The following is a 13,695-nucleotide window of genomic DNA, read 5'->3' as shown; positions in this document are numbered from 1 at the left end:
GCCAGACAACAACAGCTTCTAGCCATTACCGACAACTCTTCAACATGAACTGCTGATTTCCAGCAGAAAGACAAGCCACGAGCCATCCATTTTCTTAATTGTAATTAAAACAAAACGAAATCCACTCAACTGTTTCTATATGATTTCGTTTGTATAGAATATAAACATGCAATCATCCTGCCACATTTCTGGAAGGTGAACACTAACATAATAAGCATCTGAATGCATTCAGTTCATCTATTGAGGCAGGGAGTATCTTATTGTAAGTAGTTGATGCTGAACAGAAATTAGCATCAGAACAGTTTGGATAACAAAATGTTCTGCTGTGTCGACCCCCAGGTAAGCTGACAAAACAGATTTGGACAGGTATGTCTTATGATGGAAAAATTAACTGTGATAAAGAAAAGAATAAAATGGCCTTTAGATATGTTCTGTTCTCGTAGTCATTAAGATGCAAAAGGAATTTTTAAAAATGCCATCTCCATAAACCTCAAGCACACATAAGAAAAAGCAAACAAACCTGCCTGGGTGCCTGGCTGTTTGCAGTACTGTCTGCTTTAATGGCTATGGCAAAACTGGCTTCCTTAGTTGATCAGTCCCGCTCCCACTGTACTATACAGAGCTTTATAATGCAGATCGATCTGGGGGTTTTAAGAAAAATGGAGCAAAACCACCACGCTACACATCAAAGTTCATATCAAAGAAAAAAGCATACAACCGGTTATCTCCTCTTACAAACATTTTAAGTATTTGCCATTTGCAAAGATTCTCAATCAGAGAGACAGACTGCATCATGTTTGACTCCAGTAAAATGTCTCCTGAGAAACTCTGCCTTGATCTAAAATTCTCATACTTGGGTTTTAATTTCCAGTCATATTTACAGGAATCTGCTTCCTCCAACTTCCAAATTGAGACTCCATGGCTTGAAATATGCCCATTAGCTATCATACGACTGCAAATCTATTTGACTAAGAGATACACATTCTCAGGCTGCAGAAAATAATTAGGCACTCCAGATTTTCCTGCTGCTTCCTGAGGAGCAGATGCCAATGACCAACATCAACAACCAAGACCACTGGTCCCACCCAATCTCACAGCTCCTGTACATCGATGTTACAGTGATTGATGGAATTGCTAACCGCCAGGATACATGCAAATTACACAACAAACCCACAACTGTCTGCATGTGTCCAGTTTCCACCCTGAGCTGAACCGATCTCCTACTCACCAGGCTCTCGGTCCTTAGTGGATATGCACTCTTTTATGGACTCTGTTATGCCAAGACTAGCTGCAGTGGGGAGTGGGCCAAGCAAGGATTCCAATGCGGGTGGTCTTACAAGAGCTTCCTTTCCATTTTTGTATTCCTCATCTTCATTTTTTTTCCCTCTATCCTTCTCATGAAGTTCATTATAAAAGTCCTTGTTTAAGTGATTAGCAGCTGCTTCCAGTTCCTCATCTTCTGCCTCCTCCTCTCCAAATATGCTAGAGGTATTATCTTCTATAGAATCTGTAAAGGGGAAAAAACCCAATCAGCCACTGCATACCATCCGTTACGGAAACTTAATAAATAGAGAGATGCTGACTTAAAAGAATAAAAACTTTTAGAGAAAATCTGTAGAAGAAATATACATTATTTTATTACAATATATGAATACATGGAGTTTTTAGATGCTCTTCCAATTCATTACCTCGGCTAATAAAACATATTCTTGTGAATACAGTCATGATTTAAAATAGAAGTATTGTGTTATCGAATTATGGCAAGTAAAATGGCTCTGTAAGAGAAGCCAGCTACTTACTGGTAGAACTACAAATCAAAAATAGCCATTTCAACACAGGCAAGGCCCTTTCACATCACCAAGTCAGCTGTGGGATTTGGTGACAGAAGTGTCTAGATACTGGTCCACTGCACTTTCAGAGATGAAAAGGAACATTCTTATGTGCCAGTGCCAAGCTTATAAGGCACCAGGAAAGAAGAACAACTGAAATCATTAATGAACAATGCAGCTGTTTTGAAGACTGATATATGAACCAACTAATTGGCAGAGAGAACTCCAACCCAATAGAGACCATATACATGATCATGTTTATCACAATAAAGTTTATACACTTAAGACTGCCTGCAGGATCTGAACCTGTTACTATTTAAGTGGTCACAAGACTTTATAGACTTACCATCTTTAGTGAAATTTGCAAAGACGCCTTTTGCTTTTGGTCTACTGTTTTCTAATTCAATCTCTATTTCATCTTGATAGCTCGATATTTCACCTGTGGTGTTGAAATAAAAATAAAACTCAGCAATCATTGATGTAATTTTGAACAAATGAGTGATATGTTACACTAAACACAACTTATACCTTCAAAATCCTCCAGCTTTTTTGATAATGCCTTCTCAAGCTGAAACAGAAATAAAATATATGTGAAATTACTAAAAAAAACCCACAACTTTCTACTGTTTGTGAACTGTATATAGAGACAGAGAATGATAGGGTATTTTAAAAGCAAAAAGCAAGTTTAAAACCCAACCCAAATTACTTTGCAGTGTCAGACAGGTCAGACAGACAAGTTTCAAAATACTGACCAATTTCAAATGTCCCACCTATTTCTGTATTTCAAAAGGAACCTTCACTCTGGCAAGCTGCAAATAAAAGGCCCCTTTCCTCAGCAGTCAAACTCTCTGACTGTCCCTGTAGACGCAAAGAAGTGCAAGGACAGTGCTGGAATTGCAGTGCCCAGCCCAGACATAGCACACAGGCGATGGCAGAGTGAAGCCCACTGACTTACAGCACGTGGCAGGCTCTTGAGAACATCATAAACACGCCTACAGACCTTTAAATGAAACTCCCTGAAAAACTAATGATGTAAGAATTGGCTGTGACAGTAGTAAAACGTTCTCTGCTGGTACCAGCTTCAGTTCATGCTTTGTAAAGAAATGAAGCCACATGAGAACTAATCTCTGCGGAAGCAGGTGTTGTACCACACAACAAAACCTGCAGTCTCATTGAAGTAATTGGCTTATTGTTTTCATATGTGTTTAAACAAAAGTTATATGTAATGGCACTTCTCCTGACCATGGGTATCACCTTAAAAACAGCGCACCGTTTCTGATCCAGTAACAAAGCTTACACCTTTGCAACCCTGGTTCTTGCTAACCAGGGTGGAAGACTGCACGCAGCACACAAAAGGGAAGTGCAGACATAAGGACAGCTACTCAAGACCTCCATGCCACAAGCTCAGCTTAAGCTGTCACATGAGAGCCTCCAGTTTTCTAAGGACAAAAAGATTTGACACTTCAGTAAAAGGGAAAGCACAAAAAAGGGAAACACACATGCAGCAAGAAAGCAAGCAAGAAGGAGGTAACTGTGCCCAGTGCAACTGCGTCAGCTTGCAAATGGGGGAGCATCTGGGCAGAGTGTGCTGAACCCTGACCCACAATACAGCAGTCGTGGCTACGCACCAAACCCTGGTAGCCTGAAAAACACGGAAGCTCAGGTGGTGCTTGTTTACTCGACCACCCAGACATCCTGATCTGCACTAACAAAAGCAGTGGCTCTGTTCTTTCTGCAGTGGCTGGCTACAACAGTAGACGTACTTCGATCCCTCATCAGGGAACGTTTAAAGCTACATTTGAAGCTACATATCTGGAAGAGCACATCTCTCTGGAGGAGTGAGCAAAAATGATACAGGAAAAAAACTTATATATATATAATTATTTTTTTAAATGGGAAGCTATCCCTTTGCCAGTAAAACAAAAAATATCCTTTAGTTAATGCACTGTGTATATCATTATATATGCATTAATGCTCACCCTTCTCTTAAGAACCTCAAATTAAATGTAACTAAACCTTATCAAAGGCTGGTCAGTCAGGATTTAGTATTAACTGATTCAAAAAGGAATATACAGAGGGAGGAGAGAAATACAGAGAGCATCCAATTCAGAATTCACCTGCTGTATCTTCAATTTTTTTTGACCAGCTGTAAACGAAGGAGGATCACATTCTTCTTCCAAGTCAATCTTCATGAACTCATCTATGGTTAGCTGACTTGTTGGTGTATCTTCGAACTCTGTCAACCTACCAAAGCATATAGCACATCACCATAACATCTTTAAGAACGCCTTTAAGAGTAACAAAATTTGTCAGTCTGCTAAGTTACAGAATAAACATGTCATCGTTAGAAACTCTGGCTCAAATGCAGATTACATTAAAACTGAAGTGATACTAATTGTTTCACCTGCTGCAAAGAAAGTAGCTTTTCAATCACAAGTTAGCTTTTGATTTATTACAGAATGTAACACACACTTTTTTTGATGAACAAGGACTGAACAGAAATACCACGGCCCCTATGGTCAAGTAAGTATAGACTGACAAAACTAAGACAGGAAACACAGCTCATCCCTCCCATCTCATTGTTTTGTTATCAACAGCAACAACAAAACAGATTCCCAAACTAAAATGTCTGCCGTCATAGTTTAGGAGTATGCTCTAAAATATTCCTGATATGTTAGCATGATTAATTTATGCAAAGCAAGTGTTAAAGTAACGTCTCTTCAGCAGACTGGAAGAAGGACAAGAAGCAATCTTCCCAGGACACACAAAAGCAGTAGAAAAATAAAAAGATCATCTACACGTTGCACAGATGGAATAGGCAAATGCATATAATTTTACAGTAACATACTTTGTATTTGTTTAATGTTTGTGTTTTAAAAGTTCCTTCCTATGTGAGAGAGAGGACTAGCTCCATGGGGAATCTGCCATGAAAGCAGCTGAACCTTTCAAAGGAGCTGAATCTTAAATGAGACGACGCCGTAATTTCATCATTTTATACAGGTGGTGGAGAACAAGCACATCCATTTTACAGATGGAGAAAGTGAGACAAAAGGTTAACTACAAAGCCAGGTCAGGAAATGTCTGGCAGAACGCTTTTCTGACAGAAAGTGCCCTTTTAATAATATCAACATTTTCCATGGGAAAACGGCAATGACGGGTCTGCAGCTGCTTTACTGGAATATTCCCATCTTCCAGAGGAAGCAAAGCTGACAACAGCTTCCATCTGCAAAGCTAGGAAACTAAAAAGGGTGATTCAGTACTCCCAGCACTGAACCTTTCGACATTTCTCCCCACCTAAACGCAGTCGTGGCTTTCCCCTCTACTTCTGACCGCAACAGAACTCCCTCCGAAGAAGTAATTTTCTCTAGCACGGAAATTCAGTTTCCAACCAATTCCAGGGTCAAACCCAAGAGCACAGGGCCACACTCTCGGCCTTTATCCTCATCAGTACCTGCATTTCTTTTTTTATAAACTGAGGAGCAAGGCAAGAGGGATGCAGGCATGCCGTAGCTTCAGGCCACCTTGCCCAGAGGCACCCTGCTCCTGGAGCACAGGCCACGTGTGGCACCTCCTGCAGTGACATGGCAGGGAGAGCCAGGCACCTCTATGCCAATCCAACAGCAAGCAGCACACCGAGCCCACGCACGGCTATGCCAGCCAAAATTAGTGCTGCTGAGGAGAAGAAAGCCTCTGAAACCTAGTCTTACTTTTGGAGTTCAGGCATCTCCACCAAGCCCCAAATTAGCCATGTATTTGAGAGTGACTGACAGCTCAAAACCTTCCCTCAGAGTACCAGGGACCAGCTCCCTCCTCCTCCCTTTCAGATCAAATTGGAAAGGAGAGGAGGATGCTGTTGGCAGCAGCATCACCCAGCTTTTAATTAACAGACTAGAAGTGTTTCTCAGTGCTAACGGGCTTCCAGCGCGCATTACCCACCTTCCAGAAGGGAGCCTCATCTATCAGGCTAGAGGGAAAACCTGGCTAGGGCACTGCTGTTATTATTATTTTAATTCAGGATTCACTTCATGCCAAACCCATGCCTTATTTTAGGAGCATGGATTTTGCCAGTCACCACCATTAAACTACAGTCCTCCATCTCGCCACATATGAATCATGCATTCACAGGTAGTTCCACTTCAGGAAGACTTTTCCTCCCAACCACACTCACCTCATTAAAGTATTATTCTCCTCCCACTGCAAAAAGCCAATATACACTTTGGCAAAGACACCTGGTTTGTTTATTCCACTGGCTCCGAGTCCAAGACGTGCAGCCAGACCCAGTGCCCAGCCAAACGACACCACCTCGGGGCGTGCGGAGCGACGTAGCAAACACCAGTAGCAAAACCAGTTGCTTGTGAAGCAAGGCTGGGGGTAAGATGACCATGCTTCAGTTCCAGCACCTAACCCCATGCACGTCTCCTTGCCGACATCGGAGGCTCTGCCTGCCCCTCTCCTTGTCCACCGTGTCGTGTGACTCACATGGCGCTCCCCGCACCCACAAGTGTTAGCCCACGGGTGAGCCACCGGCCACCACCCGGCTAAAATGGCAGCATGGGTCTCTCCCAAGACCTTCAGTGCATCTGCGCCAGGACAGGACAGAGCTATGCCATGTTTGCTGGCAGTGCTAGAAGGAGCTCAAACCCACAGCACAGCACAGTGCGACCATTTGAGCCGGCCACCAGCACCCAGTCCCATGCCCTTCCTCAGCCCTGACACAAGCCAAACGGGGCGCAGGCTGACCACCCGCCGGCCACAGCATAGGCACAGGCCTGCAGCGAGCCCCAATTTAGAGTAGTACATAATTTCTTCATTTCTCACTAGTCTTAACCACAGGGCTCTAGCCTTCCTCCTGAAATGAAGAACCATCCCTGATGGCCAAGGATCACAGTTTGAGCATCATCTCTGTGGGAGAGTGAGCTGCTCACTCAACATTTCCTCCTTCCACTCGATATAAATAAATACCTGCCTTTGCCAACCATTTGCCTGCCTCAACATTTTACATTGGCTGATATCCTGTCTACATATTTTTAAACATTTCTTTAATTTTGGACACATGCCACCAAAGCAACAAACTGATGCACACAGCAGTCTACCCCGCATGAAACAAGGTAACATTAATTTGGCAGATAAGAAAAACTGATGCAACCCTAATTATAAGCACAGTAATTTCAGGGGTAAGGGAGTGCCCTCATGAAAAAAAAAAAAATAGCTACAGGTTATTTTTAAGGTCCACATTAAAATGATACCCAAGTTCATTTTGCACTTTTGTTAATCTAAAAAAATCTAATAAAAGTTGCCATTTCAAGTTATACACAGAAGGAGGAAAATAAACAGATATACAAATTAAGATACTATTTCCTTGGCACAAATTCAAAAGGGCTCTAAAAACTGAAATTTGGCAGACAAGTATTTTCTATTTATAGTCGAAGCAGAGACAACCACTACAGCCCAGGCTAGGATTCAACTTCCAGTATAAACCCTCCTCATACAGTTTCTCACAGCAAACTCTTTCAAGCAAATTCCTTCGGGAGAAAAGTTTTTCCAGAGCTTAGTGTCATCTGCTCCTAACCCCAACCCTTTTTTTCAAAGAAAAATTTCCACGGCTTTTGTTTCATTCCTTTACAGACAAAACCACACCTTGTCTTCTGATAAAGCACTTCTGTGCACAAAACAGTAAACAGATTCTATTCACACTTAATTTTAGCTCCCAACAAGAGAAAACGGGTCAGTCATTTTTAAGCAAGGTTTTTTACTTTGTTTTGCTTCAGGGGGACTGTCCAGTGGAGAGTTATGAATCCAACCTACAGCCAAGGAAAAAAAAAGACTCCCGTGCACAGCTAGCTGCTCGGGTTTAATGTTTAATTGAAATTCTGCAGCAGTGGGGTGCGAGAAAGCACATAAAAGAACAAGGTCTTCTGGATCCCAACTCAGAAATGCTTCAGGAGTCCAAGTTCAAAGTCCAAGAGGGGCTTCTAAGCAGAGACCAGCTAGGAAAAGCCATGGTGTCATCCTACATGTACACAATTAGCATCTAGCTCTAGAAAGCAGGCAGCATAAAGCAGAGGTATCTTGTGCTCGACCCCTATACAGAAGGGCAAATTGTAACTTCAGAGACTTTTTTTTTTAAAGAGTGAACATGAAATTTAATCCTGAGCAATCAGCTTTTAAGTTACCTGTTGAGAAAGGTCTTTTTAAGGTACTTAAATTATTTTATTAATGGATTAAAAAAAAAGTACTGAGCTGAATATTGGCATATTGTTAGCAGAAATACATGAAAAGAACTTTATTGTGAGATAAGCTGCTGGTGGTAATTAAACTCCCTTGATTTTTCCAAAATTAACAATATAATTAAAAACATAAGTAATAACTTACATGATCTCTACATAATCTTAACTGTCGTATCAGTTACAAAAGTTCTAGTAATAGATCAGCTGATTTGACAACTCCAACATTCGCAGACTCTGGGAAAGGGATTTACTTTTTTATCTTGGTGAAGTACCAAAACCCTGCAGTAGATCACCACTGTTCTAACTGAACGTTCATCAGTGTTGCCTACCACTCTAAACCCGTGCACTCACTCATAGGAAAGTAGTTCAGAATTTACACTGATGTGGCAAACCATCACTGTTTTTTATACTACAAATTTAACAGTCTATTGCATCATCCTTCTCTCCCATTTTTTTTTTCCAAGCCATACAATATTTATGCATGAATGATTTATGGAAGTATGTAAACACATACCCTACAAGTGATACTTAATATAGAACATATATCAGAAACAGTTACTAAATGCTTCCTACATGACATGAAAAAAGTTTTCCAGTACCCATCAGTATGTAAACAAACAGAAGTGTAATCCTCTGGTATCTAATCATTGTACATGTAACACGATTTTACACATACTTGTAGCAATAAAGAAAAGGTATTTTTGAAGCCTACATGAATAGGTAAGGACAAAATCAAAGGCGATCCAGTTACTGTAGTGTTACAACTTATCACCTGAGCTGCGCTGAATTAGGCTGTCTGTGTTCCCAGCCCAATGCAACTGTAAAGAGAAGCATTTTCACTTCCACGGTGTACTACATTAATACATTCACCTCTTTTTGCAATGGAGTAAGAGCATACACACACAGTCATTTACTGCAAATTAATTGGTGACTGATAATTTAATGGTGCTCATTTGCTGGCAACTCTCTGTTGTTTTTCTACATATTAAAGAATGGGCACCTTGAAAGATGTATTGTACTAAATAAAGGACCCTTTAGAATTAGTTGGGTTTTACTTGCTCACACCAAAACAGAGATTTAAAATTCTCACAAATTCATTAGCTTAAATTTCAAAGCCCTGATTCTGCAAACGCTTACATATGTGGTTAATTCGGGTTAACACTTGAGCACACGGTTAGCTCACCCGCTATCCCACCGATGTTATCTCCTTGGCCATCCCAGAAGTCCACCAGTCTAAACGATCTGGAATTTTTTGTTCTTGGGTTTCTTTCTCCACCTGATTCAAATGTTCACACCAAGCTAATGAAACAAAATGCTTTCACATTCCTTAAAATTTTGTTTCATTAGCGTGATTCCTTCCACTGTGGCCTGTCAAAAACACTCTATGATCTCCTGGAAAAGTAAAATAGCGTGCTGCTTAATTTCTTAACAGCCGCGCAGATGAGGAAAGCCGAACACAGAGAAAACTGTTGACAAGATCTAAGCCTGAGTTAGTGCTAATAAGTTAATTATTGTTTCAAAAGTAACAGACACCAAATAATTTTGAAATTACGTTTTTTAAATAAGTATGAAGTACTAAAATATATTAGGAATCTAATTCACGTATTAGCCTACTAGCTGTAGAGAAGCTGGATTTATAAAAAGGAACACTGCCTGTGAAATTGGATTCCTCAGAAATAAAACCTTTTTTTCATTAAATCAGACAACTCAACTTACAAAGGTATGCAATACCAACCCGCATGGATCAAGTTGTATTTTACTCACCATACTGGAAAGATTTCTAGAAATCATCTATAAGCCACTTGAAATTATTGAACTGGGGACATAAAATATTTCTCAATTTACTTTCTTAGCTTATCACAATCAGTGGCCAGCGAAGGAGCTCCAGAGCTGCTGAGCTGAGATAGAGCAAACACCACCACAAGCTCCTTTACATGAAGTAACTTCCTCAGTTTTCTAAAATACCACAACTCGGTCATACTGTGCATCCCCGACCCTTCCCCGTGCTCAAGTATCTTTGGTAAACAGCTCTCACTTAATTCATCGGACACCTTTCACGGGATTTTAGCACGGCTTTACTTGGATCACAGCTGAACACAGACTTCTTCACGCCTTTCCCTTCAGCCCTGGCCTTGATACGACTTTGCTATTTTGGAAAACGCAACCGCACAGCCACCTCGCAGCTACGTGCACCCCTGCTATCTTCTCTTCCCAGCCTGACCCTGGACTCCTATACCGACTTGCTCCCCGCTTTGCCTGCTCTGGCAGACATCTACCCAGCTTGAGACTGCACTGGGAGCTTGGACATGAAGTTTATGTGAGCTATATATTGCAGAAATGAAAATAAGAAAAGCTGCAGGCAATACATTTATCTCTATGCATGAATCTTTAATTTTCCCAGAAAATTACCGAAGCAGGCATTGAAAGAGCTGTAGCTGGGCCCTCAGGATATGAGCAAAGGACCCCATTTATGGTAGTCCCTGCAGCATCTCCAACCAGAAACTGGAGTTCCTTCATAACAACTCTTGTCTTCCTTCCCCAGAAATGCTATTTTGTTGTGAGAAAAAATAGTCACCTCAAAAATGAGCCCTTTAAACCCTTTCTGGCCTTTTATCCAACTCCTTCTGAATGAAGCTTTACTTCTCCTGAAGTTCATCACAAATAGGTTTTTTAACAGACAGTACTTTATGGAACTGAGAAGAAGTATTTTTTATGTAAAAAGCAGCTTAATTTAAAGATAAAAAGAGTACGGCAAAGAAGTAAAATATAAGTGTTAACAAAGATAAGCTGATTTACGGTTTTTTATTTCTATTCAAGAAGCGCCTAAGATCTTCAAACAGGCATAAGGACCGCACAGTATTAGATAATGCACAATGGACAAACATCACAAAAATTATTCTCACTGCAGATAAAGACAGAATTTAGTATGCAGAGAAAGCATGCAATAGGTGAACAAGCAGATGAAGGGGGAGAGTATGTAAAGGTTAAAAAGGCAGCAGCAAAGACAGGTGCATTGAGCACAGGCACGAATGTGAGGGTTAAACTGAATAAAAGGGTTGGGTTTATTAAAAGTTAATTTCTGCTATCTCCACAGATGATTACACAGAAAATAACAATTTGACTAATTAGTTAATATTTGCACAGTACTTTGAATATATAAAGTGATATATAAGTTAATATCATTTCAATTAGACTGGAAATGAGATAGAATTATCAGTGCATTTATTAATATTTAATATGTTCACTTTCAACAACAGCAACAAGCTTTACATTTTAATTGTGTACTTCAAAACATAAAGCTTCAAGGCCCTGTGAAGGAACTACAAAGTGTTCTTCCCAAGATCCTACCAAACCCCCACACCTATTACAAACAAACATACACTGATTTTTAACCAAACAGACAGTTAAATTAGGAACTCTTGATTTGGAGATGAGCGACAGGGTCCACGGGCCATGCTTTGTCGCTTTTTCTTTCCAAAATAGATTCCCTTTATGATCGGGTCATTCATTTTTATGGCCTGAAGGCACATCCAATTTTTGTGAAAAGCCTCCTAAGGGCTACTCCTCCACCACACAGCAGTGAAAGAGGTGATAGACCACAGGGCCTGGGGGTCTCCAGATGACGGCCAACAGAGTGAACTAATCCCGTTTTACACAGTCGCATCAGCTGCATTGCACTGGATCAAAAACAGTGCCCTGCTTAGGGAAGGGCTGCCACCCCTTGCTGAGGGTCTTCCCAAAATGGGAAGCCAAGCGGGGCTTTCTTAAAAAGCATTGTCCCCTCAGCCAAGCCACTGTGGAACACTGCCCCGGCGCCCCCAGCTGCAGGCCTGCCTCCGCAAGGCAAGGGGGGAGGCGGCACCTCATGCCCGTGCTGCCGCGTCCCTTGCAGATCTCTGCCATGCAAGTCTGTCAGCACTGAAAGCAAATGCAGCTTCCCATGGTCTGTGCTTCCCCAGGGACCATGCAGCCAGCTGGGAGCTAAATCAAACGAGCAGGCTAGAAGTTTCAGGGTTATCTGGCCTCCTGTTTGGTTTCACTTCAAGAGCTGTCAGGGCAAAGCCATCAGCCATGAGCATAGCATCCAACGCCACCCGTTCATGAGTGTTCACCCAATTACGCTTAACACCTTCACAATGCTCCAAGCAGCAGTAGCTCTTTACACACCAGAGTAACTATAGCAATAATCACAAGGAAATAAAACTGTAGATCAAAAACTGAGAAGCTAAGAAATCTTTAAGAACAAGAATAAGTTCTTATTAATTTAGACAACTTCTACTCAATGGCATTTTGAGAGGAATTCTTGAAAGAAAAGAATAAAAACTGGAGTGCAGAAAGAGTTATTCAAAGTTGGGTTTTTTTAAGTGCCTTCGTTAAATACTATATTACGTGCTCTTATTTGAAAAACATCAATCAAATTTATAGATTCATGATAAATAGTTGTAATTATAGCTGCCTGAAAATAATTCAGCTGTCACGTTTACTCTGTCAAAGTAAATAACGCTGTCATTTTAGTTGATGTGTGTGACTTGAGTAAACATTTCAAAGCATGAATTTTGCAGTAAGATTTTTTCACTTGAAACAATTGCTCAAATTAATTTTCCTTCCAACTCTAACTTATTATGCTTATTTTCTTAGTAAGAACCAACTCTAACAATTTCACCAAAGGATCTTGAAGCACACTGTGGATATATAAATCATCAATCATACCAAATGCGCACTAAAACACATGACCTGTTGGCCAAAGGAAAAAAGTAGCTTTTGTACTACTCCATCCTTGCAGCTGTAGTGCCTTGAAGCATTTCAAACACTTTAACTTTACCCCTATACCACCCAGGCATGGTAGGGAAATAGCATCACTCCTGTTCCACAGATGATCTGGGGCAAAAATACTTTTCACAATTAAGAAGTTAATATTATTAAGAAGTATTAGACAGAGCTGGATGTGCTTAAGCTGGTCTCAATGAGGTGGAGAGAAAGAGAGACACCAGGAGAGCTTTCTAAAGACAGACCTTGATGGAACACACTTCAGAATATATTGGTGGTACAAAAATTTCCATCTGGGGGCAACAGAAAGCATTATATTTCACAAAAAGGTCATTTTTTACTGAAAATACAGGGAAAGAAAATGTTACAGCTTTTCAAAAATAAAATGAGGGAAACTGAGTGACTGCTTACTTCATCAAAATATGGAAACTAGTATTAGATCTTTTTAAAAAACCCCAAACATGCCAAAGGTACTTGGGAAATTCCTATTTTCAGGCTCACATTCTGCTGACAATTCCAGTTTGGATCCCTTCAGTGACCTTAGCATTAGACTCACTTCACTGTCTTCTATTTATTAGCAGTGCGACACTATCAAAAATGAACATTGCAGCAAAATATTTTGAAAAGTTCTGTTCAATAACAGCTGAAGGACAAGACCTCTCAGCACTCTATTCTGGATTAATGAAAAAAAAAAAAAAAATCCCACAGTACACCCTCAGCTTTGAGAATCAATCAATTATTTCTTCTTAAGACATGACAACACTGTTAACATTTCCAACCCAACATTTTTTTGCCTTCAACTCTTCACCTGTTAAATGGGCACAGTGCTCCTTACCGTCTCTGCTAAGCATTTGAGCCCTTACATAAGAAGC

The 13,695-nt window shown here is 40.6% G+C and overlaps 1 protein-coding gene across 3 annotated transcripts in view; it reads right to left on the bottom strand.

Annotated features, from left to right (window-relative positions):
* The window catches only part of BRF1 (BRF1 RNA polymerase III transcription initiation factor subunit), a 175,625-nt gene that overhangs the window by 72,952 nt on the left and 88,978 nt on the right, over nucleotides 1-13,695 (bottom strand). For all 3 annotated transcript variants that reach the window (XM_056344999.1, XM_056345000.1, XM_056345002.1), the window contains 4 exons: nucleotides 3,947-4,073; nucleotides 2,358-2,397; nucleotides 2,176-2,268; nucleotides 1,229-1,507 (listed from right to left, as the gene is read on the bottom strand). In XM_056344999.1, the coding sequence (XP_056200974.1) occupies nucleotides 1,229-1,507; nucleotides 2,176-2,268; nucleotides 2,358-2,397; nucleotides 3,947-4,073 (539 nt within the window). The remainder of the gene's footprint in view (nucleotides 1-1,228; nucleotides 1,508-2,175; nucleotides 2,269-2,357; nucleotides 2,398-3,946; nucleotides 4,074-13,695) is intronic.

Source organism: Falco biarmicus, chromosome 7, assembly GCF_023638135.1.
Source record: "Falco biarmicus isolate bFalBia1 chromosome 7, bFalBia1.pri, whole genome shotgun sequence".
In the NCBI taxonomy this organism is placed as follows: domain Eukaryota; kingdom Metazoa; phylum Chordata; class Aves; order Falconiformes; family Falconidae; genus Falco; species Falco biarmicus.
The sequence above is the reverse complement of the archived record's forward strand: the minus strand, read 5'-3'. Positions and strand labels throughout refer to the sequence as shown.